Below are 27,717 nucleotides of genomic sequence, written 5' to 3'. Positions count from 1 at the left end.
TCTGTTTTACATAGAGTAGTGTGTATGTTCATCCCAAGCTCCTAGTTTATCTCCCCCCCCCATTTCCCCTTTGGTAACCATCATTACTCATATCTTTTAAATTATTACCTGTGGCCTTGGATGATTTAGTGTTTTGTTTTCCTGGATATGTCATTTCTTTGATGGAGGTAAAGTCATGGGGGCAGCAAATGATGTGGCTTCAGCCGCCGGCCCCGGCTGACACGTGCCCAAGGGGAGTGAGTTTCGCAGAAGGACCCTACCTGGCATCCTGCCCCCCTCCAGCCAGAGCCCAGGTGTACACCCCCTCCTGACTTGTTGCCCCAAACTGTCTCTGTGCCCCAGATTATTCCCAATTTAAGCAGTAATATCCGTGTCCCAGAAAGGAACAATTAAGGGAGAAAATACTAAAAAACAAAACAAACAAAAAAAACCAGACAGGAAAAGTGAAGGGTAGAGGGAGGTTGGCACCTAACTTAGCCAAACAGTGATTTCCCTCCTCCGGGCGCCTTAGAGCTGAATAGGCGCAGAGATGCTTGAAATCAAGCCCCTCAAAAAGCAGGGCCAAGCCCCCCAACTGTCAAAGTGGCATGACGGACCATGACCTTGCACTCGGGTCATGCGGGGCCCTGACTTCCACCTCCTCCGGCAGTCTCAGGACTCTGATGGTGTTCGCTGAATAAGTGTAGCACCTGTTACGGGAGCCCCAGGAGCGCCGGGGGCGGGGCCCTGAGACCGGGGCTGCCATTGTCCACGCTGTGCAGACAGAGAAACTGAGGCACGGGTGGAGGTGACGTCGGAGAGCTGAGTGTTGGGGCCGGGACAGGAGCTGGGCCAGGGGACCCAGCTCTGTCCTCCCTCATCACTGTCGCCCTCTGGGTTCATTGACAGAAGGGCATGAATTCAGGGGCTGGCTGTGTGCTGATGAGCCTTCAGAGATGTCTGTCGTCTTAGGTATTTTTCAGCTTTGTCAAGAGGAGACCCACTTCCTGTAAAAGACAGAATCGAAATGCCCATGGCCACTCAGAAAACAGACACAGGCCTGACTCAAGGACTCCTTAAAGTTTTGCACAAGCAGGTATAAGAGTTTGCTATCAGTCAGCTGAACTTGAGATAGATAAAGCGCCGCAGAAAGCTCCACGATCGTCCATGCAAGCCCTGCCTTCCCTGCAGTAAACCTTCAAGGTTTATTCCAAGAAGGAATCTTGGATTCAGGGCCTTTCTCTGGTTTAAAGAACCCAAGATAGCTATTCATGATTATATAGAAATATAATTTCTTTTTAAATACCGAATTAAGATGCAGGAGGCTGCTAGACTAAAAAAAAAGATCTGAAAATACGAAATTTTAGACATGGGAGTTGCAAAGATCCTTCTTGAAATATGTGTTTATAAAAACTATGCTAACGTGATAATCCGCCACCTTCTTCATCTGAAAGACAGATTGCCCTCGGGCGTCTGCCTTCCAGCCCTCCTGAGAGCCCTTGAGACCCACCATCTCACTTGGAAAGTTCATAGAAAGTGTATTTTATCTGAATGATTGGCTGTGTTGCTAAAAACAACATCAGTGGTATAACCCTGAGTTTTAAAGCGACTCGTCCCCATTATACATCTCGAAGTCCTGTGTTCCTGTTCGGGGTGCGGTGACTTCTGGAGACGAGATTTTCCCATTTTAGTTTTTCTAGATTTTCCCATGTCTAGTTTAAGGGAAAACAAATAACCACGGCAAGGGGTAGTTTGGGAAAAGACACGCTAAATTTGCTCAAACCTCTTTCACGCAGAATATTGCTAGCAGATCACAGGAGTTACCAATTTTCATAAAGTTGTCTAAAAGTAGAAGGAATAAATTTATTTTCAGTGTTGAGATTTACCCCATTTAACTGTTAGCATGTTTCAGGGTTGGATTTTATTTGATTTATTGAAGTTTTATTTGTATTGTGAAGTATTTCAGGCAGACAGTAGAGAATCATGCACTCCATGTCTGTGTACCCATTTTATTAAGTCATAACATTATGCCATGTTTGTTTCCCAGTCCTTTTTTCTCTTGAGAAGTAACTTGTTGCCAGTCTCTAGTTCCCAGCCCCCTTCTCTGCCTGTGCAGCCCCTGTCCCCAGACACACACATCCCCGCCCCTCCCCTCCCCAGGGCTAATGGTGCAGTGAATTCAGAGTTCATCTTTGAAAGGGAATGGGTGCTCTGTTTAAGTCTTCAACAGCGTTATATTACTTCTTGGGGCTTTTAAACTTACGTAGATTGTGTCATGCTGTGTTTTCTAAACAGTGTAGCCACAAGGAATATGTGGAATTAGCAGATCTTGAGCAGAAATGGAAAAATCTGTGCCTGCCAGTAGAAAAATTCAGAGCTCTCTTGCAGTTGGATCCTTGCGAAAACAAAATCGAGGGGATAAAATTTTTAGCGCTTGGATGCAGCATGCTTGGTGGGGTACGTACCTATAAATAGCATACTAATAATTCTGTGTGATCATAGGCCTGGCTTAAAAATAATTTAGGTGTTTCAGTAACTGAAGGAACACTTTCATTACTTTAGTAATCTTGTCTTAGAAAGGCAATTTTGTTCAGATGTTTATTGTATTTTAGGCTTATAGTTACTTTAGTTTACAGAAGTTAAGTACTTATGAATGCCTCAGTTTAAAAGATGTTAACAGTAGACAAACCATATAGATACTGTTAAAATGTGTTTAGTTTTTAGAAGAGAATGCATCAGTGACTTTTATTAAACTACATGTCACTTGGTAAATGATAATATCTGTTTCCCTCATCTGTGCAAAGAGGCATAAAATTATTTTCTATTTTAGTTAAAATCTGTTATTAGTAACTAATACTGTAGATACCTTGCTGATGTTAAAAAGTATAACTCATACAACTTAGGAGTGAAGACACAGGGAATTCCCTGGTGGTCCGGTGGTTAAGACTCTACACTTCCACTGCAGGGTGCATGGGTTTGATCCCTGGTTGGGGAACTATGATCATCCCACAAGCCAGGTGGCTCGGCAAAAAAAAAAAAAAAAAAAAAAAAAAAGACGAAGAAGAAAAAGGAATGAAGACACAGACGTTCCTCAAGTTTGTGAACTAAGGGAGGCGGGTGTGGTAGGGAGGGAGTGGAAGTCTAGAATCTCTCTTTAGCCCTAGTATTTGAGTCACCCTGTGAGACACAGGGGTCAAGTGCAGGGAAAGTTACCACTCTAAGTTTGTGAAGAAAGGGGTTGAGAAAAGAGAGCTAGCTCCCTTTACCGCAGAGACGAGCAAAGTTTGCTACCGTCTCCCTTCAGTCTTTGGACCCCAGAGCACGTAACTGGCTAACTCTTAGTCCTCACTTCATGGGGTGCCCTCATCTCGGGTCCACGCGTCAGCCTCCTCAATTCTGTTTTAAGAATTACTTTATGTAACACTACCTCGCATGACCACTAACACAACTAACCACCTGCAACTAACCTCCAACCCGTCCCCCTGCCGCCCACACCTGAAGCATCAGCTCCCCTGATCTCACGCTTCCCATTGATCCCATATGGACCCCAAGAAATACATCATTTAATTTTAGTTGGTTTTAACTTTCAATTGTTACTAATCTTCTGGAACTTTTTTTCATTCCCAAGTAGATTTCTCTTTATTCATCTGTATCATTACAGACGCTGTGGTTCATTCATCTCCTCTGCTGTGTGAATATAGTGCAATTTACTGGTTCTGTTAATGGTCCCAGCAAGAACCTCTGAAACCCCAGTAAAGTGGGTGTTAGGCTGGTCGCTCCCTTTTGCTGTGTACCTGCCCACAGGCGGTGTTTCTGGTCAGCCATAGAGAGCGGTCAGCCCTGGGCTGGACACCTCAGACCAAGTTCCCTTCTCTAGGCTCAGAGGCCACCGGGGAGAATCCCAGCTGGGTTTTAATGGAGGAACTTTTTTTAAAAAATAAATTTATTTATTTTTAATTTTTTTTGGCTGAGTTTGGTCTTCGTTGCTGTGCGCGGGCTTTCTCTAGTTGCAGCAATCGGGGGCTACTCTTCTTTGTGGTGCGCGGGCTTCTCATGGCTGTGGCTTCTCTTGTTGTGAAGCACGGGCTCTAGGTGTGCGAGCTTCAGTAGTTGTGGCAAGCAGACTCAGTAGTTATGGCTCACGGGCTCAGTAGTTGTGACGCACGGGCTTAGTTGCTCTGCAGCATGTGGGATGTTCCTGGACCAGGGCTCGAACCCGTGTCCCCTGCACTGGCAGGCAGATTCTCAACCACTGTGCCACCAGGGAAGCCCTATTGGAGGAAATTTTTTGTTGCTTTGTTCATCTGGAACTCTGGAAGCAAGATTTTAATAATATAAAATTAATAACTAATATTTGATTTTATGGTTTGCTCCTCTAAACTTAGTTGTGAAATTTAGATTTTTATAATGATGAGAAATTAGACTATTTCATATTTGGGGATCCATCTTTGTAATTTCTACCTCCCTAATCAGGAGGATCAGCCACTAGATTTCAAACCAAACCAAGCCTGTTTTGCAAGATAAGACCTCTTACCGTGTGTGGGGTGTGACACTAGATGGAGACATTTGTTAAGGATGGAGCTTCCTTTCTGAAGTGACTACTGGGGAAGGGACAGGGAAACAGCACACATCCTTCTCTATTTTTCCTATAACATGTCACTTATCCCCGTCAGCCAGCGTGGGGCCCTGCCCTGTCCCCTGAGTAAGCCACCTCTGCCGGGAGTCTTTGCTGTTGGCCTTTGACTCTCTCCTGGTGCCAGTGGCCCCCTTCTCACTGTGGAAAGCGGGGAACCTTTCATACTTTCATATCCAGGCGAAGTTCACAGCCTGAGGTGCCAGCTCTGCCCTGGCCTGCCCACCGCCCCCCCACCCCAAGTGCAGGGCTAACAGCCGTGCTCTGGGTCCACGGGGGCCAGGAGGAGCCAGGCCCAAGGCGACACTTGCTTTGTTGATGCACCGAGTGCCCGCATTGGCGGGGTAGCTTGGAGATGCCCCTGGAGCACAGTGCCGTGACTTCTGGGAGACGCTTCTTCATGTAGTTTGGCATCTTAGCATTTGTCTTTATGCTTAAAAAAGAAAACCTTCGAAAAGGAGCAGATGAAGAAGTGAAGCGAGATGAGGAGGAGGAGTTTCTCGTGGGTCACGGCTGTCCACCTCGTCGCACATAGAATTGCTGTGAAATTGGACTCTGGTCGCTGTGCCTGGATGTGTCGTCGCGACTCCTGCTGCCCCGTCCACTCCACGGCGTCTCATGGCTTGTGGCTCTTCCGTTGGTCTTCAGAGCCACTCTACTCAGATGAACCGAGTTCTCTGCAAAGACTGGAACCCCAGATGTCTGAGCCACACACGTCGTTCGCCCTTCGTTCCTTCCACGAACGTTTGTCGGTGTGGCTTTGTGGGGGCCTCGCCCTGAGTGCTGAGCATCCCGACACCCCCTGCCCGTGGAGGGACGTCTGGTACATCCTCGAAGCCCCGAGCGCTGCTCTGGGTCTCACATCGAAGCTTCAAACGGGGTGGGGGAGCGTCGGGGGCTGGCCGTGTCTGTGGGCGCCTCTCCCAGGGTGCTAGTGCTTGCCGGGCGAAGCAGAAACAAGTCTGTGTTGTGACCTTCACCTTAGGTTTCTGCAGCCCCATCAGTGATCCTAAGCGGTAAAGAGGTGGATCAACATTTTTCGTCTGTTTTTTTAAGTATGGAGATCTGTTTTGTAATGTAAAAAGGTTGTGGCCTGAGTCCCCCTTGCACCCACACACGACTGACAAAGCCCGTAACGACAGACTACCCACCTGCCTCTGGTTCGGGTTTGAAAAGCCTTTGCACTTCATCATTCACGAGAGCGTCCCTCCGTGTGTACAGCTGCAGAGATACGCGCGTGTCATGTAATTTCCCATCGGAACGTACTGCTTACGAAACGGCCAGCGTTGCCAGCGTTCTCACCACGTGCGGGAATGTTCGGAGCCCTTTGTCTGTTTTCTCTTTAGTCCTCCCAGCGGCCCTTGGAGGAGAGTCCTGTTCTCCGAATCGCAGGGTGGCGAGCTGTGGGGAGAGGCTCGGCGCCGCAGGTGGAGGTGGTCGGGCAGGATTCGGACTCAGACCACGGGCTCCGGAGATGCCGCTACCGGTAGACGCGGGGGACGGAGGGGCCCCTGAGGACGCCCCTATCGCCCGGGGAGTGCGCCGCCCTCAGGCTGGGACACCACGTCAGAGTAACAACTCCTAGGCCTTCCCACTGATACCGTTTTATATCCTCACGTGATCCGCACCCCAAAAATCTTTGTGTCAGCCTCCCAACAGCTCCGGCTCTGGAGATCTCAGACCGGCACCCGCGCCCAGCTGGAGTCCGGTCGCTCTGCCTGCACGTGCCGGAGCGACTCCTGCTGCCCCGTCCACTGCACGGCGTCCACTCCGCCCGTTGGGTCTGGTGTCTGTGACCCATCGAGATGCCCTGTGTGCTGCAGGCAGCACCTGGCTCGCTCCCGGCCGCTCTCCCCGGGGCCCCCCACTCAGGTTCCCGCTGGGCCTCTCGAGCCCATTCTGAGCTGCCCACCCCCGCGGCCAGTGCAGAGATGTGGCCCTGATGTGAGTGCAGGCGTCCAGCCGCAGGCATGTTTAGTAACTGCCTCTGCCGATGAGGCAGCTGATCGTGGGCCCCCGGGCTCACTGCCCCCCAGGCTGAGCGTCTCCTCTGTGGGGAAGGGGGTTGGGGTCGGCGGATGCTGGGCCTGGTAGCCCCTCCGTCCCTTCATCCTGATGGACTGGCTTCACTCCAGCACCATGTCCGGCCAACCGGAGAATGTGTGTCTCCCTCCCTCACCGGCCATAAGCCCCAGGACCACGTTGTGAATTAGGAAAGCTGCGAGGATAAGGAAACGAAAAGGGTCACAGGCATTTTATTCTTTGGTTTTTTTTACATCTTCATTGGAGTATAATTGCTTTACAATGGTGTGTTAGTTTCTGCTGTATAACAAAGTGAATCAGCTATACATATACATATATCCCCATGTCCCCTCCCTCTTGCGTCTCCCTCCCACCCTCCCTATCCCACCCTCCCTATCCCACCCCTCAAGGTGGTCTCAAAGCACCGAGCTGATCTCCCTGTGCTATGCAGCTGCTTCCCACTAGCTATCTATTTTACATTTGGTAGTGTATATATGTCCATGCCACTCTCTCATTTCGTCCCAGCTTACCCTTCGCACTCCCCGTGTCCTCAAGTCCATTCTCTACGTCTGCGTCTTTATTCCTGTCCTGCCCCTAGGTTCTTCAGAACCATTTTTTTTTCAGATTCCATATATATATGTGTTAGCATATGGTATTTGTTTTTCTCTTTCTGACTTACTTCACTCTGTATGACAGTCTCTAGATCCATCCACCTCACTACAAATAATCCAATTTTGTTTCTTTTTGTGGCCGAGTAATATTCCATTGTATATATGTGCCACATCTTCTTTATCCATTCATCTGTCGATGGACACTCATGTTGCTTCCATGTCCTGGCTATTGTAAATAGGGCTGTAATGAATATTGTGGTACATGACTCTTTTTGAATTATGGTTTTCTCAGGGTATATGCCCAGTAGTGGGATTGCTGGGTCATATGGCAGTTCTATTTTTAGTTTTTTAAGGAACCTCCATACTGTTCTCCATAGTGGCTGTATCAATTTACATTCCCACCAACAGTGCAAGAGGGTTCCCTTTTCTCCACACTCTCTCCAGCATTTATTGTTTGTAGATTTTTTGATGATGTGGCCATTCCGACCGGTGTGAGGTGATACCTCATTGTAGTTTTGATATGCATTTCTCTAATGATTAGTGATGTTGAGCGTCCTTTCATGTGTTTGTTGGCAATCTGTATATCTTCTTTAGAGAAATGTCTATTTAGGTCTTCTGCCCATTTTTGGATTGGGTTGTTTGTTTTTTTGATATTGAGCTCATGAGCTGCTTGTATATTTTAGAGATTAATCCTTTGTCAGTTGCTTCATTTGCAAATATTTTCTCCCATTCTGAGGGTTGTCTTTTCCTCTCGTTTATGGTTTCCTTTGCTGTGCAAAAGCTTTTAAGTTTCCTTAGGTCTCATTTGTTTATTTTTCTTTTTATTTCCATTTCTCTAGGAGGTGGGTCAAAAAGGATCTTGCTGTGATTTATGTCATAGTGTTCTGCCTATGTTTTCCTCTAAGAGCTTTATAGTGTCTGGCCTTACATTTAGGTCTTTAATCCATTTTGAGTTTATTTTTGTATATGGTGTTAGGGAGTGTTCTAATTTCATTCTTTTACATGTAGCTGTCCGGTTTTCCCAGCACCACTTATTGAAGAGGCTGTCTTTTCTCCACTGTATATTCTTGCCTCCTTTATCAAAGGTAAGGTGACCATATGTGTGTGAGTTTATCTCTGGGCTTTCTATCCTGCTCCATTGATCTATATTTCTGTTTTTGTGCCAGTACCATAGTGTCTTGATTACTGTAGCTTTGTAATATAGTCTGAAGTCAGGGAGCCTGATTCCTCCAGCTCTGTTTTTCTTTCTCAAGATTGCTTTGGCTATTTGGGGTCTTTTGTGTTTCCATACAAATTGTGAAATTTTTTGTTCTAGTTCTGTGAAAAATGCCATTGGTAGTTTGATAGGGATTGCATTGAATCTGTAGATTGCTTTGGGTAGTAGAGTCATTTTCACAATGTTGATTCTTCCAATCCAAGAATATGGTATATCTCTCCATCTGTTTGTATTGTCTTTAATTTCTTTCATCAGTGTCTTATAGTTTTCTGCATACAGTTCTTTTGTCTCCCTAGGTAGGTTTATGCCTAGGTATTTTATTCTTTTTGTTGCAGTGGTAAATGGGAGTGTTTCCTTAATTTCTCTTTCAGATTTTTCATCATTAGTGTATAGGAATGCAGGAGATTTCTGTGCATTAATTTTGTATCCTGCTACTTTACCAAATTCATTGATTAGCTCGAGTAGTTTTCTGGTGGCATCTTTAGGGTTCTCTACGTATAGTATCAAGTCATCTGCAAAGAGTGACAGCTTTACTTCTTCTTTTCTGATTTGGATTCCTTTTATTTCTTTTTCATCTCTGATTGCTGTGGCTAAAACTTCCAAAACTATGTTGAATAATAGTGGTGAGAGTGGGCAACCTTGTCTTGTTCCCGATCTTAGTGGAAATGGTTTCAGTTTTTCACCATTGAGAATGATGTTGGCTGTGGGTTTGTTATAAAAGGCCTTTATTATGTTGAGGTAAGTTCCCTCTATGCCTCCTTTCTGGAGAGTTTTTATCATAAATGGGTGTTGAATTTTGTTGAAAGCTTTTTCTGCATCTATTGAGATGATCATATGGTTTTTATCCTTCAATTTGTTAATATGGTGTATCACATTGATTGATTTGCATATACTGAAGAATCCTTGCATTCCTGGGGTAAACGCCACTTGATCATGGTGTATGATCCTTTTAATGTGCTGCTGGATTCTGTTTGCTAGTATTTTGTTGAGGATTTTTGCGTCTATGTTCATCAGTGATATTGGCCTGTGGTTTTCTTTTTTTGTAATATCTTTGTCTGGTTTTGGTATCAGGGTGATGGTGGCCTCGTAGAATGAGTTTGGGAGTGTCTCTCCCTCTGCTATATTTTGGAAGATTTTGAGAAGGATAGGTGTTAGCTCTTCTCTAAATGTTTGATAGAATTCACCTGTCAGGCCATCTGGCCCTGGGCTTTTGTTTGTTGGAAGATTTTTTTTTTTTTAAATAAATTTATTTATTTATTTATTTTTATTTTTGGCTGTGTTGGGTTTTCGTTTCTGTGCGAGGGCTTTCTCCAGTTGCGGCGAGCGGGGGCCACTCTTCATTGCGGTGCCCGGGTCTCTCACTATCGCGGCCTCTCTTGTTGCGGAGCACAGGCTCCAGACGTGCAGGCTCAGTAGTTGTGGCTCACGGGCCCAGTTGCTCCGCAGCATGTAGGATCTTCCCAGACTAGGGCTCGAACCCGTGTCCCCTGCATTGGCAGGCAGATTCTCAACCACTGCGCCACCAGGGAAGCCCTGTTGGAAGATTTTTAATCACAGTTTCAATTTCAGTGTTGTGATTTGTCTGTTTATATTTTCTATTTCTTCCTGGTTCAGTCTCAGAAGGTTGTGCTTTTCTAAGAATGTGTCCATTTCTTCCAGGTTGTCCATTTTATTGGCATAGAGTTGCTTGTGGTAATCTCTCATGATCCTCTGTATTTCTGCAGTGTCAGTCGTTACTTCTCCTTTTTCATTTTAATTCTGTGTCGCAGGCTTTTAAAAACTGAGATTTGGTGTCAGTGCGGCTGTGCGACCCTGAGCTCAGGCCACAGCGGGGGAGAGAGACCCCCACGGTCCTGACTCTATTCAAAGGTTCAGTCAGGATATTGTCCACATTGCTATTTTCCTGCAGCTAAAAGGGACGTGGTGGGAGCTGTGAGGTGGCTCATGGTGTCGTCACGAGAGCAGCTGTAATTCTGAAACTGGAAAAACCCACGGAACTGGCGCTGGAGATGCTCAGGAGGCCGCAGCGCCCGTGTTTCTCACGCGTCTCCACTTGGATTTGAGATCCGGCTCAGGCGTGCACGCTGGGCTGCGGACACTGTAGCCACCTCCTCCTGGACGAATTTCCAACCAGAGAATAATGGGCAGGCGTTTGGAGAAGGGGGCGCTGGCCAGGGAGGGGTCCGTCCTTGTGGCTGGTGAGCAAGTAGCCTGACAACCCACCACCCCTGGAAGTGAGAAATCTGTTGTAGGAAACAGAGTCTCCAAACCAGGCAAGGTGCCTCATGAATCCTTTTGGGTGTAAAAATTGCTGCAAATCTTTTTGTCAGAAACGTCAACACTGGTAATGTCATCTCGCCTTTGCAGAGGGAAGTGATGGCAGAACACTTTGATGTGTTTTTTCCTTAAATAGCTCTTCCTCAGAAGCGCTGGAACGTCAGTCACCCAGCGCTCCCGTGCAGGCTCCTCGCCAGCTGCCTCCCCCCACCGCCCCAGGCTCCGCGGTCCCACCCTCGTGACGACTGCCCCCCGCCGTGTGGGCTAAAACAGCAGCATCTAATGTAGCAACGCGTCCCTGAGGCGTTTCAAGCAAGGAGCCAGTAAAATACACAATTTTGTTTTCACCAAGTCCTCCCTCGGGACAGCCTTTCGGGGGGGGGGGGGCCCGGCGTGGGCAGTGGTCCTTGGAGAAATGAATGCCATCATTTTTCTAACTAGAGCATCGTTCTGCCCGCAGAGCTGGGCTAATGTCAGGACTGCACCATTGCCCCAACCCCACCCCGGTGCATTCTGTCTCAGCAGGGCCATGGGTCAGGGTGGGGCATGGCTGGTAGCTTTGCAGATGCCCCGAGTGCCAGCTGATGGCAATGGGGGAGATGTGCTCCTATGGTCCAGCTGAACACCTGGAATCCAGGCACGTGTAAGCCCTGTCACTCGCTCCCAGAGCCAGCCCAGTGACTGTTGGCAGTGGTGGAATGTGGTGGTCACAGCCGAGCCCAGGAGGTCGGCTGCCTGCGTCCCGTCCCAGCTGGCTTACCTGGGACAAGTTACTCAGCCTTTCTGGGCCCCCTTGGCCTCATCTCACGAGGTTACCGTGACGAGTAAATGAGATGCCAAGTCAGGCTCTCAGAGGGTCCCTGGAACATGAAGGGTGCCAGCCATTCGCAACTTCTGTGCGAGAACCTCATTTCGGTCCCCCTGCCTTTCCCCTCCCGCTGCCGGAAGCACACGTGATTTTTCTCTGATATTGACCATGAGAACCTGGTCCAGCTCCTGGCGCTCGAAGAAGCAAGCTGCTGTGTTGTAAGAGGACCTCAGGGAGACCCCCGTGTCGGGAACTGCAGGCAGCCTTTCAGAGCTCAGGGGGGTCTCCGGCCAACAGACGGCAAGAGGCCAGCCCCCTTCCCGTCCTACAGCCCCAGAGAGTGAGATCTGCCCTTCCCTAAGGGCGGCCGCAAGTGGATCCCTCACCAGTCGAACCTCTGCATGAGAACCCAACCCTGGCTGCTACCTGATTGGAGCCCCACAGAGGGCCCGGCGAAGCAGTGCCGAGGCTCCTGACCCGCAGAAACTGAGAGAGAATGAATGTGTTGTTTAAACTTTACACAGAGCCGGCTCCAGCCCTTTGCGTGTACTTCCGCCACAGTCACTGTTCTGGTCGAGCAGGTCTGCGTGCGACTTTCCCTAAACCTGCACCTTTCCCCTGGGGACTGTCCTCTGTAGCCATCCCACTGGTTTCTTCTTGCTCTTTCTCCTTGTGAGTGCAGCCCAGATTCACTCCCACGGGAGCTTCTCTGGAGGGTGCTAGTCTGTCTCCTAGGCTTGCTGTCTGAGCTCTGTCCTCCCGACAGGGGCAGCCGCTCGAAGTTAGCGCCACCAGGGACGTCCCAAGTCATTCGCATTTTTAAAAAAAATTTAAAAATTCTTTTAATTTTTTTCCCATTAGATTTTTTTCTATTAAGGTATAGTTGATTTACAGTGTTGTGTTAATTTCTGCTGTAAGAGTCATTCGCATTTAACATAAAATAAAATCTGGGGGCTTCCCTGGTGGCGCAGTGGTTGAGAATCCGCCTGCCAATGCAGGAGACATGGGTTCAATCCTTGGTCTGGGAAGATCCCACATGCCGCACAGCAACTAAGCCCGTGCACTGCAAGTACTGAGCCTGCGCTCTAGAGCCCATGAGCCACAACTACTGAGCCTAAGTGCCAAGAGCCCATGCTCTGCAATGAGAGAAGCCACCGCAATGAGAAGCCCGCGCACTGCAATGAAGAGTAGCCCCCGCTCGCCGCAACTAGAGAAAGCCTGTGCTCAGCAACGAAGACCCAATGCAGCCAAAAATAAATAAAATAAATAACTCTATTTAAAAAATAAATACATAAAATAAAATCTGGGAATCAAATTTTTTTCAGGCCAATTACAATATATCCCAATCAACCCTTTTCTTTTTCTTTCTTAAGGCAATTATAAATTCCCCTAGTTCTTAATTCAGACCAAGAACGTACTTTTGAGAGAGCTTCTGTAAAATGTACTCAGGTGTTTATTCTGCTGCTGTCTTTCCTTTCAGTTTAGTGAATCCCGGTAGTAACCGTTTCTTCACCTGGTTTGTGGTGTTTCTAGTCATTGAACACTGCGATGAAGCACCTGTGTGAGATCCTGACCGCTGACCCCGAGGGGGGGCCTGTGCGCATCCCCTTTGAGACTTTCTCCTACGTCTACCGTTACCTGTCGGGACTCGACTCGGATATACCTGCATCGGACACGGAGTCCTACCTCTCCTCTCTGAAGGACAGCGTGTAAGTGCTCGCGGGCCCAGGAACGCAGGTGTCTCGGTGGCGGGACGACTTCCTTCTTCCCATTCTTCTCTGCTCTCATATAACGTGGTACCCGCGAATCCGGCCTTTCGTAGAAGGGAAGGCAGCACACGCTGTGCCCCGAGGTGTCACTTAGTGAAGCCGAGGATACCCGGGCCTCGGGACCCTGTGCTGGTCTCTGCAGACTTCAGAGGGAGACAGCTTATCCCGTCCTTAAGAAACACGTATCCAAAACGCATCTTGATTCTTAAACACGGGGTGTCACATGGTTTAAAACCGGGGCATGTTCAAAAGTAAGAATTCATTTCTCTACAATGAAACACCGAATGGGTCCCTGCAGGTGGAGGGCGTGAGTGAGGAGCGACCCCGTGCCCTCCCCCGCCCCGTGCTGTGCTGCCTGTGTGTGTGGGGTGGGGACGCGGGGGGAGGGCCGCCGCTCTGAGGGGGGGGACGCGGGGGGAGGGCCGCCCCTCTGAGGGTGGTGACGGTGCTGCTCTGGGCAAGCCGAGCGGGAGGAGGAGGCGTGTGATGAGAGCAGCTCCCCAGGCTGCCAGGCCTCCAGTGCCGCCTCTGTGCCAGGATGTAGTCAGGGGGTCAGATCACGAGAGAGCCAGGCCTGGGAGCTGGTGACGGTGACGGTGACAGCCCCGCCACCTGGCCCCTGAGAGCCCACGCCCGGCAGGCCCATCACCACCTCCCAGGCTCGGTCCCCTCCTCCGTCCCCAACCGCCCACGTCTGGGGTGCCCCGGAGCCGACCTCTCGGCCCTCCCTGTCCCTCCCTCCAAACCCCTTCCTCCCCTCCCCCCTTCAGAAGCGCAGCCCCTTGAGGACCCCGCCACCGGACTGGGCCTCCAGACCCCGTCCTCCCATTTTTCTTCCCTCTTGTCCGTCATCCACCGACTTGGCAACCTCTCCCCTCCTCCTTGAAGCTGCGGCGCCTCTCCATGCACCCTCGGCCGGCCCCGCGCTCTGGCCTCTCGGACCTCCATCTGGCGGCCGCGTTCCTTCGTCCTCCTGGGCCTCCCCGTCTCCCCAGACACCACGACTCCCTGGCCCTCTCCTCGCCCTTCCCAGGGGACTCTGCCCGCTGCCAGCGGTCGCCCCTCCCTGAGCCTCCTCTTTCCTGAGCCCCCACCCCCACCCCGTGCCGCCTGCTCACCGATGACAAGCCCGAGGAGGGGGCCTGGCGTCCTGCTAAAGCCGTCTGACCTGGGGACCGTCCCCTGCTCCTGCTTCCTTCCCCATCAGGCCCCAGAGCGGTTCCCACTCACACACTGACCAGAGCGCTCCTGTCCCCCTCCCTCTGGCCAGCCTCCGAGCCCGGCCCTCCGTTCCCCTCTCCTGTCCCCTTCCCGCGGGGACCCCAGCCCCTCCTGGCACGCGGCCTCTGTCTGGCCTCTGACCTCCACACTCGGATGTCACAGCGCCCGCTCGCCCTCTCCTCGGCCGTGTAGGCGGGTCCGCTGCACACGTCAGGCTTATTAACACGTCCCAAGAGAACTCCACGTCCCCCCGGACCTTCCCCTCCGCAGTTCCGCTCCCCCGCTCGTGGACCGCGTCACCGTCCCCACACTAGGTCAGGACAAGACGTGGGTGACCCTCGACGGAAGCCCCTTCCCCCGACCCCTCCCCCCGGGACCCGCTGCTGCCCCTGGTTCTGGCCCCACCGGCCCTCCCGCCTGCACCTCCCCAGCTCGGCCGTTCCCCAGACGGCGGCCACCGCCCTCGGGAATGAAGACTCGAGTCACGTCCCCGCCACGCCTTCCCGGCCTCTCGCCCGCCCGCAGGGGCTGATCCCTGCCCGCCCCGCCCCGCGTTTGCCTGCTGAGCGCTGCCTGTGCGTCGCTCCCGCCCGCGGCACTTCAGCCACGCGCCGCCCTGGGTTTGGAGAAGACAAAGCTCGCCCGACTCCAGGCCTTTGCCCTGGTCTCAGACGCCCCGCCCATCTGCACGGCTGCCGAGGGTCCTCAGCTCGGCGAGGCCTCCCCTGAGGGGCTCTGCCCATAAGGCAGCACCTTCCGCCGCCGGTCCCTCCGTGAAGCCGTCTTCCGTGCTGTGCGTGGAGCACAGCCGTGCGGCGGGTTCAGCAGCCTGGGGTGGCGTCTGCACGCGGAGCGGTGCTGGGGGGGGGCATGGGTGGATGCACCCCGCGGGTGGTGGAGATGGAGGGACACGGGGGCCTCTAAGGAGTTCGGGTTATGTCTGGTGGCACTAGGGAGCCATAGAAGGTCTTAGGGAGCGTGGTGGTGAATTTTGGTTAGAAGACCCCTTGAGTAGCAGATGTAAGGAGACTAGCTAGGAGGCTTCTGCGAAGGTCCGGAAAAGAGCTGACAAAGAAGGGAGAGGCTTTTTAGTGCTGCTTGGATTTGGTGGCTGACTGGAGGTGAGGAGTGAGGGGAGAGAGCCTTCCAGGACTGCCCAAGTGGCTCCCGCCCGAGTGGATGCTTGTGTCTCTCCCAGGAAGGACCCGGGGGCGGCAGGACTTGTGAGCTGATGGGCCTGTGGCGGGGTCGGGGCGGGGGGCTGCAGGGCGTGTCAGGGAGCTCAGACCCGAGCTGGGGTCCTCCCAGGGGGACGCCGGGCGTCCCAGTGTGAGGAGAGCACCAAGGGTGGGGCAGCGGGAGTCCAGCCTTTTGGAGGCGGGGGCAGTGAGTAAGGGGGACCTGAAGCAGGAAGAGTGAAGCGGGGGAAGTGATGCCAGGAAAGGCTTGGGGGGGGGGGCGGGCAGTGAGGGGCCTTGTCCAGAGCGGCAGACCCCAAAGCTGTCCCTTACGCTGGCCACAGAGGTCACTGTGCCCCTGGCACCGGTGATTTCCGAGGAGTGATGGGGACAGAGGAGCTGAAGTGTGGGCGGGGTACAGCTCACACTCCCAGGGACGGGGAGGTAGGCTCGACCTCCACAGGGAGGGGCTGAAGGTAAAAAGAAGGGCATTTAACTGCCGGCTGGGAGGTCGGGGTTTATAACCTGGTGTTTGAAATACAAAGACAGTAACCGGATTCCCCTGCTTCGGAGCAGAGGTTCGGCTCCCGGCAGCGGGGGTGGGGGTGATGGGGGAGGGGGACCCGCCCCCGCCCCCAGGAGGGCAGGTGCTCAGGGAGATGGTCCACTCCCCATCCTCCCCGTCGCCAAGCGGCCACAGTGGGAGGCTCTCCCACAGGTGTGGTTCCCCTGGGCCCGTAAGAGGTGGTTCCTTTTTACGGTAAAATATGTTTTAGAACCACTAACTTGTGTTCCTTTTACTTTAAAATATGAGCTCTCAAGACAGTTCTCATTTTCCCACTGAGGTCGGAAATCAACATTGTTACAGTTCAGTGTTTTTACATCTACTAAGTTGCTAGTAGAAATTTACTAATGTTCAGCATCTTTTATCTATAGATTAAAAAGTCAAAAGATACACTGTTATCAGTGCCAAAGTTTCATAGACTTAAGACAGTCCTTTGAGTTTTACTGGACCAACGCTTAAAATAGAAAGATACTTTTGTAATACAAGTGACTAAAATTTGAGTTGTCAATAAAGAAAAAACTGCAAACATAGTACTGAGTTTTTCACCTAGAAAGATATGTGCGTTTTTTGTAAAAGAGAATAGAATGCTTTATTTTTAGAGGTAAGAATTACTGATTTGAGACCATGAATGATCAATTTTTTAAGGTAAAACTTATAAATTATACTGTATTCCATAAAAATTGTATTGTGTGCAGTAAGAAATTACTAATAAGTGTCTTTATCTGTTTCCAATTTAGAGTCTCTAGAAAGAACGGCATGATAGGACTTTCAGATTTTCTTCGTCCTAAAGAGGAAAATTTAGAAAACCTCGAAAAGAAAACTCAGAAGACATAGGCCATTAATACAGAGAAGAACACATTTTAATGTCAAAATAGTGCTTTTTAAAACCTTGGCATCAAATACAACTTGTCATTAACCACATGCATATGTAGTGTGAGTTTTTCTTGGAATGGAATGTGACCAGTGCATCATGGGGCCCTATTTAATGATTATTCTTCACCGTGTTCTCCTAAGAACCTTAAATGCACAACATTCATAGCAGTGAAATGATCTGAGGAAAACAATGTTTGGATGCTGCAGAGGAGGGAGGGGAATGGGCAGTTTAAAATCGGCTGTATCTCTTCTTCTTTCAAAACTCCCCAGCATCCGGAAGGCAGATGCGCTCTGCTCCCTGGCGGCCACACCTAAGGCTCCCTGGGAGGAGAGCCTTCCGCTGAAGCTGGGTCTTCTCTGTGACAGGAGGGCCGGGAGGACTCAGCGGCCGGAAGAACATCCATGGCTGGGAAGCAAACTGGACCATCAGCTTGGACCAGCACTTGGTCCACCGGACAGAGAGAAGCACTGAGATCCTTTATTTGCTTTCTTGATATAAAGTCTTCAAAATGACAGTGTCAATGAATACATCTCAGGTTGTTTTTCTGAGAACTTGGGAATGGTTTGGCTTGTTGGCTCTCTGCAGATTTGTTACCACGCTAGCAAATTTCATCGGTGTTCAAAGACTTGTGAAAACCCGAAGTTAGGAGATGCAGTTGTTATCTAAAGAAGTGTGTCATTTTTTGCACTGAAAGGTGTGAAGCATATTTTTCATCTGGACACTGAGCTACTGTATGTGAGATGATCTTTTTCCTGGACTTACAGTCACCCTTGCAGTGAACAGACGATATAGAGAGACTATTCGTAAAATTACAAGAAACTTTTCAGAGTTGGCGTTTTAAGAGCTTTTGCAATTTTTGAGTTGCTTTAAACCTTCTCAGAGTTTGATTTCCCCAAAGAATTTAAGTATTTTTCTCCTTCTAATCATAAAGCCTCCATGCACGGGGTTAAGTGGAAAGACACCTTAGGTTTTGTATGAGTGCAGTGGTAAGTCGTGTGGAGTGACCAGATGTGTGCAGGGGAAGTACTGCAGCAGGAAGGGGCATGCAAAGGAAGCGGTGTGCAAAGGAAGACACACAAACGGTGCTTGGACATCCCGTGCACCTGACACAGACCCGACAAAGGCGCAGAGGGTTTTGTGTTTTTTTAAGCCAGACAATCAGCCACCTCAGGAGGCACACGTGAGGCAAGAGAGCACAGGACATTTGCATGTGACAAAGAGAAGAGATGTTGGCCTGCTATCAGGGGACAGAAAAGGGACAACTTAATACGATGGATTCATAGCCGCTCCTCAGAGGGCACCACGAACGGATGGAGGACTTGGGAGAGGCTCCCCACCCGAACTGGGGTGGGGGCAGCTCTGGAGAGTGACCTGCCTGCAGGGTTTGCAGGGACTGAGCTGCCTGGAGCGTCACTGGACCCACTGGAGGTCGGCAGGGTACCCGGGTGAACAAACTGCTAGACTGCCGTCCAAGTTGGGCGTGGGACTGACAAGGAACGTTGAGGTATAAAGGCCGCAAAGTAGCATCCTCAGGGAATATTGTTCCAATGAACCCTTCCTGAGGAAGCTGCTAGAGAGTTTCAGACAAAGAGATTGGAGAGGTCAACGTAAGGACCAGTGTATACGGAATGTATATTTCTCCATAGAACTGAGACTAAATGATGGTGATAAAGGATGTGCTATCGTGTATAATGGCTGTGCGTGCTGACAACATAGGGACATGTCTTCTATCGAATATCGGAGGCTGGGGGGTCTATATGAAAAGAATCAGCTGATTGATTGTCATATAATTATTAACCAGAAGTAAACCAACATTCATATCAGATATCTGGGGGATGGAGAGGGAAGAAGAGTTTTCTAGCCAATTTCAATACTGATCATTGTAGAGAACCAACACACATAGCCTGAAAAGAAAAGACTAAGGATATTATCTAGAGATACGTACGGTAATCATTACAGCAGAAATACAAGCCTTCCTAAATACCAATATAAATAGACAGGTAGGTGGGTAAAAAGAGAGAACCTCTGAAAGCTGAACCAAAAAATAAAAAATGTTTACGTATAGGAGGGAGGCCAGGAGGGAACAGATGGAGGAGGCTTGAAGCTGGTCTTCTCTGAAAGTCCCTTTTTGTTGATTTTGGAATCCTGTAAGTATTTTACATAATTATAAAACAAAATTACATTTAAAAAAATCCCTGAAAATTGAAAGTAAAATGAAACCAATGAACTTGACTGTGTATCAAGTCGGTGGTGTAACCACAGGAACTATTCCAAGTGACTTTACAACAAGTCACTTGAACATTCCTAGTGGAATATACAGTAACAAACAAAAGTTACAAAACAGTTAAAAATCCCAAATTGTTTTCAGTGATCAGTGTTGGCAGTAATGGGATAAGTGAGTATTTCGGTGTCAGTAAGAACCTGGATTTTTGTCCAGGAATGTAGGACTGAAGAAAGAAAGATAAGGTTAAGTCAAAATCCTGTGGTCCTGAGTTAGAACTGGAGCATCTGCATGAAATCATCATCCCTGTGCACTGGAAAGGCCTAGAAGCAGCGATGCATCCAGTCATCGGAGAGTACACCCAGCAGCCAGCTGTGGTCCTTAAACCCCTCTATCCACGGAAAGGAGCTGGGGCTCCTTGAAGCAGAACTGATCCGGGTCTTGGGTAGGGAATGTTTGAGGTGAAGCCCAGGACAAAGTGTCGTAGTAGCGACAAGCTGTAATGGACTTTTGGGTTCGTGTCCAAAGTCAAGTTGAATGAACTTCCGCTTGCCCTGCTCTTCAGGGGTCCATGCCTATGACCATCCTCCAGCAACACAGAAGATTCCTTGCCACTTGCCAATGGTTACACCATTTTCTCCATTTCCCTCTAAAAATGTGCTCTCTGGAGTGGACCATGAGTCTCTAAACAGACCCCACGTCAGAGAGGAGAGGGCCCCTCCCGTGCGGTCACTCCCCAGGAGCCAGGCCTGCTGCTTCCCGGAGGACCCTGCCACCTGGCCCAGCGGGAAGGCAGGTGCTCAGCCATCAGAATATCACCAAGTTGGCCTCAGAGCTGCTTAAACAAGGTGCCCTTCTAGGGGCCTGAGGACCGAGAGTGGGCCCCTCCCAAGCCTACAGGGGCAGCGTCCATAACTACTTTGGGGCCTGTTTGCTAACAAGTGTCTGTCCATTGGGCAGAATTTGGGGTGAGACTTGCTTTCACTGTAACTGTCTAGTGGGGGGGGGCTATGGGGGGACATAGAGCCCGCACCTCCTCTTGTCGCTGGAGGCCACCCCCCTTCACCAAGAGAGCCTTGTCAGATTGCTGACCAGCCAAACTGGCTTAGGTCAAGAAGATACATTTGGGTGGAATTTTATAAGACTGAGAATAGATGAATATTGTGGTAAATAAACTTGCTAATGGGGACATCTGAACTCAAAAAACATAAATCAGGGGATACTGTTTCACTTTACAAAAAATCATGTGTTAACACAACACTGTAAAGCAATTATACTCCAATAAAGATGTTTAAAAAAAATCATGTGTTTCAGTAATGAAAGAGAATGAAGTGGGTAAACGGATAAATAAACTATGGTACATCCAGACGATGGAATATTATTCAGCTCTAAAAAGAAATGAGCTATTAAGCCATGAAAAGACATGAAGGAACATTAAGTGCATATCACTAAGTGAAAGAAGCCTATCTGCAAAGGCTACATGCTGTATGTGGGACATTCTGGAAAAGGCAAACTATGGAGACACTAAAAAAACATCAGTGGCTGCCGGCGGGGCGGGGAGGAGGGGGCGGCGATGAATCGGTGGCACACAGAGGATTTTTAGGGCAGTGAGAATCCTCTGCGTGATACTATAACGATGGCTACACGTCCAAACCCATAGACTGTACACCACCAAGGCTGACTCTACGGTAAGCTATAGCCTCTGGGTGATACGGATGTGTCAGCGGAACAAACGGACCTTGGTGGGGATATGGATGGCGCAGGAGGCTCTGCGTGCGTCTGTGCAGGGGGCACACGGAATGAAGTACTGACTCCTGCTGCGGCGTGGGTGCCCGTAAACCGTCCTGCTGGCGAACAGGCTCTGGGGTTTGTCCCTGGTCTTAAAAAGCAGATCTTTCTTAAGAATGACTTTGTCGTGGAACTGGAAATGGCGTTCCCTCAAAAAATTTTCAGGGGCTTCCCTGGTGGCGCAGTGGTTGAGAATCTGCCTGCCAATGCAGGGGACACGGGTTCGAGCCCTGGTCTGGGAGGATCCCACATGCCGCGGAGCAACTGGGCCCTTGAGCCACAACTACTAAGCCTGCGCCTCTGGAGCCTGTGCTCCGCAACAAGAGAGGCCGCGATAATGACGGGCCCGAGCACCGCGATGAAGAGTGGCCCCCGCTTGCCGCAACTAGAGAAAGCCCTCGCACAGAAATGAAGACCCAACACAGCCATAAATAAATAGATAAATAAATTTTAAAATGGTCCACATCAAAAAAATCTTAAAAAAAAAAAAAAAAATGTCAGTCCCCGAAATCGTTTTGGTCAGAGTTAAGGCTCTGTCAGGGCCCTAAAGTTCAAACAAAAAGAACTTGACCCAGAAATATGAACTTGCCTTTGTCTAGTTGACGCCACCAGAACACATAGGTCATCTGCTGGGGGCAGGGCGGTGGAGGTGGGGGAAAGGCGGTGCCGGGAGGGGAGTTTTGAGACCAAAATGCAAGTTCTGTTTCTGAGGGTAAAGGCACATCTCAATAGCCAGACCCAAGCTGGGTTTCCAGAATGTTCTTTAGAGTTGACTCTGGATCAGCAGAGTTGAAGGTGGATATCCCTCTAACGATGGTCCATAGGATGTCCCAGCAAAGGATACTGAAGCCGATCCCACACCCAGACGATGGTGCTGTGTCCCTGTCCCTCCACCATCAGGCTGTACGGTCTTCCTCTGGGTCACTCTCAGCTCGGCTCCAGCCCCTCAGAGGCTGGGCCCCTCGGTTGCCTCCTGCCGCTGGGGTCCCAAGTGCCCAGAAAGGCTGGGCCCCATCAAGGTGGAGGGTGAACTAACTTTGTAATTAACAAAGCATAAGGGGAAGCCACTTTTCTGTCCCATTTTTGCCGAGAGCCTCAAGTATCATGTTCCAGAACCTAATCCAGCCACGTGCTGCTGGGCTTCCACTCCGGATGGTCTGCTCCTCGGCGCCCAGCTTCCTGGCGTCCAGACAGCCCGCCTCAGCTCATTTCCTGTCCTCGGGCTGATGTGGACTCTTAACTATGACACAGCTGAATCATCGTTATTCTCCTTCATGCCCTGCAGTTATTTCTTTTTTAAAATAGCTGTAGGAAGATTAGCTTTCAATCAGATTGTCTTTGGAGGGCTCACTCAGATGGTTTAATTAATAACTACAAGCTTTGTTGCAAGTACCCTTACGTGTTGGATAAAATAAACTCTTCAAGCAACTGGAATTTTTGAACTAAGGAGCTCTAGACAGAGAAGGAGCCTGGGCTGCAGTCCAGGAGGGCCCAGACTGTGAGGGGCTGAGGGATGAGGAGGCAGATGGCCCCGTCTGGATTCAGCCCCTCGAGAGACAGAGAAGATGTTTCCAATTAAAGTCACTTAGAAAAGAGACTTTGACAATGATGGAGACGCAGCATTCAGAAAAAACAACAATTCCTGGCATTTGTGAGCTGTGGGTTTGCAAAAAACCTGCTCTCCCTTGACTTCAAGGGAGTGGCTTGGGGGAAAACAGGATTGGAAAAGCCTCAGATTCAAATCAGCCAAAGGTGACTCTGGCCTTAGGACTTCCAAACTGCCTGTCCCATTGAAACGCATGTCCCTGTAGTGCAACTGGCGAACTACTTGGTTTTCAACCTATTTGTCGGCTTCTGTATTTTTCACCTTTAAAGAAACTGGGTTTGGTTTGGTTTGATTTTCTTTCGGGTGGTATTCATGATGTATAAGAAAGAGAAAAAGTGGAAGTAGAGAAGATTCTGGAAATAGGCCGTCACCTGGCAGGATGGAGTTCCCAGGCCGTTGGGCAGGACCAGTGATTTTGTTCTTAAAATGATTTAGCTTCAGGAGTTCCCTGGTGGCCTAGTGGTTAGGACTCTGGGCTTTCACTGCCATGGCCTGGGTTCAATCCCTGGTCTCAGAACTGAGATTCTGCAAGCTGCGCAACGTGGCCAAAAAAAAAAAAGATTTAACTACAAATCACTCATTTAACTTACGATTAGCTGTTTATTTCCTGGCAGTCACTGACATACTTGTGAATTCTTGTAACGTGAGAAAATCTAGCTTTACAAATGGTTTTCAAATGTAGTGAGAATTTGATGTATACTCAATTTAACAATTAATGAAGAGTGAATATATAAATTAATCATTTGTTGAGTTTGATTTTTCTATTTCCATAATTTGCAGCCTCTAACTTTTTTCAAGACTTGAACGTTTTCAAAGGTCCTTGAAACCCTGGTTACCTGAGGCTCTGTGCCTCAGCGTCTGGAATGAAAGCGGTTCAGACACTCCCTAAGGAAAATCCCAACTCCATTATGTCACTCTGCAGAATTCATTCTCCTTGGTTATCAAAGTGGATTCTCTCCAGAAGCCCATGAGGTGTGCTGCAAAAATATAATTAACCCCTTTTCTAGGGGACTGAACCCTAGAACTAAGAGGCCAGGGTCATCCCAGGTCCTCCCCCTGCCCCACTCTCTCAGGCCCACCCACCTAACCTCACACTTCTGTCTCTCTCGACTTTTCCCACATCAACCAGCATTTCTAATATCTGCCCCATTTCCCTGGTGCTGGCTTTGCATGAGGTCAGAAGACTCAACAGGAAAAGTAAACTGAAAAGTTTTCCCCAGCATGGCTGGGTCCTTCCAGAAGCCTCGTGGACGGCTGGTATGTAAGCCCATTGAGATGGGGCAGGGGTCCCTTACTTTCCTGCGTGGAGATGGAGGCACTGACCCGGGATGGAGAATGTCTCCCCTCTGGGCACACGTTCCACTCAGTTACCATCCCAAACCCAGCCCGAGTTTGAATCAACGTGACCAGGATGGCCAGACAGGACATGAAGAACCCTGGCAAAGGCTGTCCAGTGGGGCCTCAGGGACATTTGGGTTGGGGTAAAACCTGGCTTAGATGAGAAAGCATTTAACCAGCACCTACTAAGTGCTGGACCCTGTGCTAACAGGTTTTTTTCACAGCTCAGTGAATTCTCACACCAACTGCAGGAAGTGGGTACTTACCATTGCCCGTGTTTCACAGGTGAGAACAGTACCTTGCCCAGGGTGACTCAGGTAGAAAGTGGCAGAGCTGTGACTAAACCCTGGCAGTCTGACTTCAGAGTCTGGGGAGCCCCTACTCTAAATAAAAGGTGAAGGGGAATGTGGCTCTTGGGGAGGGGACAGTAAGGGGGGAGAATTCGTTTCTTGATTTTCTATTGGAAAAGTGTGTAGAGCACGCCATCTGATAGGGATACACAAAGAGGGTTGGAGAGGAAGGCTTCACAGAAGACTGTTTACCAGTGCGGGGAGGGTTTAGGGGAACCTACAGGGGAGGGTGCAGGGCCCTGGGCCAGCCATGGTGGCGGCTTTATGTGGTAGAGGGGCAGCTGCCTCTGGGGCGCAGAGAGATGACTAGAGCTGGGGAGAGGGCTCCTGGCAGGAGCTGTGGATTTAGTAGAGGGGTAGCCATGCCTTGGGACCCCACAGGGTGGCAGCTGGGGGAATAAATATCCCCTTCTCTATATGCCTCCCACCCTCTGATCTTCTGCCAGGGCCTTAAGTTGGCCAAGCACAACCAGAAGCAGGGGCAAGGAAGGCCCCAGGCCACAGAAATCAGTGTCTCTGGCTCCGGAAAAGGGCAAAGTGAGGAGAGGAATGCTCAGGGTCAAAGAAGTGGAAAACATCCAGCACACAATCATTCGTGTGAAAAACAGTTGTGAGAGATTTGTATCTATATCTCTATGCATTCATATGCTTGCTTATAGATGCATGAATTAATTTTGGAATGTTAACACACACAAAAGGCATTGGTAGAAACTTCTGAGAAGAAGTGGCCTACTTTCCATGGTGTAACTTTATCTACTGTTTGGTTTTTATCCTGTGTATTGATTATATAGTCAATCCATCCATCCACCAATCATTAGCAAGAATTGATGTTTTGGGGCTTGGGATGCAGCCCAAGCCACAGGGACATGCCTGTGACCTATGCTAGACCAATCATAACACCCCACCAAGGCCACGGTGATTCGTGGAAGGAGTTGGCACATGACCCAAGCTCAGCCAATCAGAGCCTCCCATGAGCTTTTCATCCTGGAGCTGGGCGGGAGAGGTCCTTTTCCTTTCCTGTGGTTGCAGAGTCATCAGCAGGTGGGTCTAGAGCTGTAGGTGGTAATAGTAGCTAACAGTTACATGATACTTACATTCTGCTGAAACCTGTTACAGATGATAGACTCCATTTTTCATCCCCGAATGGCAGTTTCACCTAGTTTAACCTAGTACACGCCAGGCCCTCCAGGAGAGGGGGCTCTGCAGGGCAGGTTCACCAGCATAGTGGGAATTTTGGAGCCGATTAGAATTCTGCCTACTTTACCTACACTGACTCATTTAATCTTCATAACAACACGCCCATAAAGTGGGTGTTACCGTTATTAACCTCATCCCATGGGTGTAACGGCTGAGGAGGAGAGAGGCTGGACATTTCATGTGAGGCTGCAGAGGACGCTGGTGCTTCCCTGCCTTCCCTCTGCTGGGGCCCCAGTGTGGAGGAGCCTCTCTGCACTGGCGGCCGGGGTGCAGAGGACAGGCAGAGCGGCAGCATCCCAAGGGGTTAGGATCCTGGCCCTATGCCTCTCCAGGGGCACACCACCTCGGCTAGGCTCTCAATTCCATTAAACTCACCAATCAAGGCACCTGCCACGCTCCAGCAAGACCAAGGGGAATATCTGGTCCTTGCAATTGACATAACCGGACTTCTAAATCAGTTTCCCCATGCAATCGGTTGAATAATGGCCCTCCAAAAAGATATGTCCATGTCTTAACCCTGGAAGTTGTGAATGTGGCCTTGTTTGGCCAAAGGGCCTTTGCACATGTAGCTAAGAATCTTGAGATGAGATCATCCCTGGTTTAGGGTGGGCCCTAAATCCAATGACTGGGGTTTTTATAAGAGAAAGACAGAGGGAGATTTGAGACACAGGAAAGACCTGTGAAGGCGGAGGCAGAGATTGGAGTGATGCAGCCACAAGCCAAGAATGCCTGTGGCCACCAGGAGCTGGAAGAGGTGAGGAAGGAACTCCCCCAGAGGCTTTAGAGGGAGCACGGTCCTGCCAGCACTTTGATTTTAGACCTCCAGCTTCCAGAACTGTGAGAGAATAAATTATTGTTGTTTTGAGCCCCCCAGGGTATGGTTATTTGATACAACAGCCTTGGGAAGCTAATACGCCCCATGACCTCTTTTCTTGCCAACTGTGTCCAGAGGGGGTGTCAGAAATGGAGCAGAGCTCTGGGATGGTCCAAAGCGAGATCTGGATTTGGTTTTCTACTGACCCCTGAAGAAAGCGGTCAGCAGATCCCTTTTTTTCTGCTGAAGAAAGCCCTTTAAGGATTCCAGAGGTGGGGAGGGGTTGAGGATAGGGGAAGTTGAAGAGTAGTGAGGGAATCTTGGCTCATTTAGAAGATCAGAGAGATTTCTAGAATGCGGAGAAGCTAGATTTGCCCTAGATAATTTTGTGATTTTCTCAGACTTTCTATGAGTCTCCATGGCAGGCAGAATTCTGAGACGGCTTCCAAGATTCCCACACTCACCCCCGTATGTACTCGCCGTGTAATCTATAAACTCTGTATAGTCTCATGTCCTTGAGTGTGGGTAGACCTGTGAATACAATCGGATAGTTATTCCCTTGGTTCTGTTACATTATATAAGACTCAGAGGTAGCTGACTAGAGAGAGATTTCCCTGCTGGCTTTCAGATGTTAGCTGTCATTACAAGAGGGCCAGGTGTTCAGGACCTGAGGGTGGCCTCTGGGAGTTGAGAGCAACCTCCTGCTGACAGCCAGTAAAGAACTGGGGACCTCAGCCCTATGACCGCAAGGAACTGAATTCTGTCAATGACCCTGATGGTTTGGGAGTGAGCCCCGAAGTGAGCCCCGCGCGTCAGATGAGACAGCGGCCTCAGCCCACACCTCGACGAGGTGTCTCTGCCAGGTGAGCAGAGACTCAGCCAGCCTGTGCTGGGACTCCCAACCCTTGAAACCAGCACGATAATGAACGTGGACCGTTTGAAGCCACTAACTTTGCGACCATGGGTGATGCGCAATAGAAAATGAACGCGGTTTCTGACCAAAGTTCCTCCCAAATTGTAAATGAATGAACGCTGCTGAGCCTTGATTTTGTGGGTTTTTAAAATGATCCCATATTAAAAATGGATGTATATTTTTAAGCTGTATTTTTAGATGAATCACACATTCGTTAAAAAAAAAAAAAAATTGAGGGCTTCCCTGGTGGCCCAGTGGTTGGGAGTCCGCCTGCCAATGCAGGGGACACGAGTTCGGACCCTGGTCCGGGAAGATCCCACGTGCCGTGGAGCAACTG

General features: G+C 49.7%; 1 protein-coding gene across 3 annotated transcripts in view; it reads left to right on the top strand.

Moving 5' to 3' along the window:
- The window catches only part of ROPN1L (rhophilin associated tail protein 1 like), a 29,180-nt gene extending 7,865 nt beyond the window's left edge, over window positions 1–21,315 (top strand). The window contains exons 2-5 of one of the 3 annotated variants that reach the window (XM_082458368.1): window positions 952–1,075; window positions 2,275–2,436; window positions 13,080–13,255; window positions 17,519–21,315. In XM_082458368.1, the coding sequence (XP_082314494.1) occupies window positions 952–1,075; window positions 2,275–2,436; window positions 13,080–13,255; window positions 17,519–17,624 (568 nt within the window). In that variant the 3' untranslated portion in view covers window positions 17,625–21,315. Of the gene's footprint in view, window positions 1–951; window positions 1,076–2,274; window positions 2,437–13,079; window positions 13,256–17,016; window positions 17,201–17,518 lie in introns of those variants that run through there. The other 2 variants (XM_082458366.1, XM_082458367.1) reach the window with 2 other exon arrangements.
- The last annotated feature ends 6,402 nt before the right edge of the window (window positions 21,316–27,717 follow it).

This window comes from Balaenoptera physalus (genome assembly GCF_965194825.1).
Source record: "Balaenoptera physalus genome assembly, chromosome: 3".
NCBI classification, from domain to species: domain Eukaryota; kingdom Metazoa; phylum Chordata; class Mammalia; order Artiodactyla; family Balaenopteridae; genus Balaenoptera; species Balaenoptera physalus.
This window is presented reverse-complemented; position numbering and strand designations above follow the sequence as displayed.